General features: G+C 49.1%; 1 protein-coding gene across 1 annotated transcript in view; it reads left to right on the forward strand.

The window, feature by feature from the left end:
* Positions 1-966: 966 nt before the first annotated feature.
* Fmr1nb (FMR1 neighbor) overlaps positions 967-1742 on the forward strand; it is a 29098-nt gene continuing 28322 nt past the window's right edge. The window contains exon 1 of the mRNA XM_033760576.1: positions 967-1275. Within this exon, the coding sequence (XP_033616467.1) occupies positions 990-1275 (286 nt within the window). The 5' untranslated portion in view covers positions 967-989. The remainder of the gene's footprint in view (positions 1276-1742) is intronic.

Genomic DNA, 1742 nt, shown 5'->3' on the forward strand with positions numbered 1-1742 from the left:
AGGGTAGATAGAGTGCACCAACCTTCAGTTATTATTTGAACAGAAAACCTTACCCCTTTCTCTTTCTATAGAATGTCTACTAATAGGGAAGGATAGAATAAAACTGGTAGAAAGTATGATATAACAAGGATGAGGATGGAAATACATTTGAAGGGAGTAGTATTCACAGCCCTTCTAAACCTAAATGTGCTCATTTTGCAGGTGTGTCCAAAGTAAGGGATTTCAAAGGATTTTGCCTAAGGGTTTGAGTCTAGGGCCAGGAGGAGGCTCAGAAAAATTGTGCAATTCCCGACATTTTATGCATGACACACTCAGGACTATTGAGAGGAAGATACTTAGGCCACCCAATTCATCAGTGGCAAGTATGATGATAAAATCTAAGTTTTCTGAATCATTCTGTAGTGTTTCTCATACGCATTTGCTCTCATGTCAGCCTATCGTTTATTTGTAACTCAATTTTCAGATTTCTGAAGGCAAATACCTTTTTTGTACCACTTAAAAGATTCAACTACAGTATATCAAATACACTATGGTCGCTCTTCCCATCTAGCACTGCCAGAGACAGCTTTCTTCCAGTACAGAAATGCTCCATACTGGTACTGCCCGATAGCAGCCAAAAGCCAGGGGGCTATTGAGTACATCATAATACCACTACTGTGACTGAGGAACTGATTTCTTAATTTCATTTAATTTTAAGCAAGTAAAATTCACATGTAAATAGCCACATTTGGCTAGTGGCCACTATAGTGAGCACTGTGGCGCCTAGCAACTGGGGCAGCTATACTTCCTGTGGGACGAATGAGCACTAGGAAGGTAGGAGTGCATGCTACACCAAAGCGTCAAAGAGGCTGGCCTGCGGCAAAAATGGCTGTGGGGAAGGGGCTGACCGCGTGTCTCGCGAGAGCTTCCTGTGCGCATGCGCGGCATCGGCAACTTCGACTCCCTTTAGTCAGGGAGGTAGCGGCGGGGCCACGTTGCAGTCTGGGGCCATGCCGTCCAGTAAAGGAAGAGGCCGGGCACGTAGGCTGAAAAAACAGGGAGTGAAGGTGACATACCAAAAGCAGAAACATTCTGAACCAAAGGAAGTTGTGGCGAATCGGCCGTCTGTTGCCCAGGCTACCATGGCAGGCAGGCGTCACCAGGAAAGAAGGTCAACCGCGCTACGCGAACTTGCGGCCAGGCTTCACTCCGTGCTCAAGATGTGGGTTTTCCGGTTCTTTCTGATAAGCATCCTGTTCGTTTGGGGGGTGCTGCTGTTCAACTGCTTTAAGTTTGGTGAGTGTTGAGGGGGAAGGGTGTCGGGTTGGCGGTGAGAGGCGGCAGGGCGCTGGGGACCGTGGGTTTCTGCCTGACGCGAGACCTTTTGTTGTTATTCTGGTTTGAGACAAGGTCTCGCTGTGCAGTTCATACTGGCCTAGAACTCACTAACTGTAGCCCAGGTTGGCCTCAAACTCATGGTGATAGTCCTTTCTCAGCGTCCTGAGTACTGGGATAAAAGGCGTGGGCCTCCAAGCCTCGCAACCATCACCCGCCATTACCGCCACCGCCGCCATTGTTCTTGAAGTCCCTAGGTTCTTCTCTCCTCTGCCCGGTGTCATTGCGTTTTCTCTCATCTCTCTTGTGCAGAGCCCATCACCGCCACCTTTGCCCTCAAAGTCCCTAGGTTCTTCTGTCCTCTGCCCGGCAGCGTCCTTGTGTTTTCTCCCATCTCTCTTCATGGAACCCATCGCCGCCCCCCCGCC

Source organism: Fukomys damarensis, unplaced genomic scaffold (genome assembly GCF_012274545.1).
Source record: "Fukomys damarensis isolate Sample0158 unplaced genomic scaffold, DMR_v1.0_HiC HiC_scaffold_39, whole genome shotgun sequence".
Classification (NCBI taxonomy): domain Eukaryota; kingdom Metazoa; phylum Chordata; class Mammalia; order Rodentia; family Bathyergidae; genus Fukomys; species Fukomys damarensis.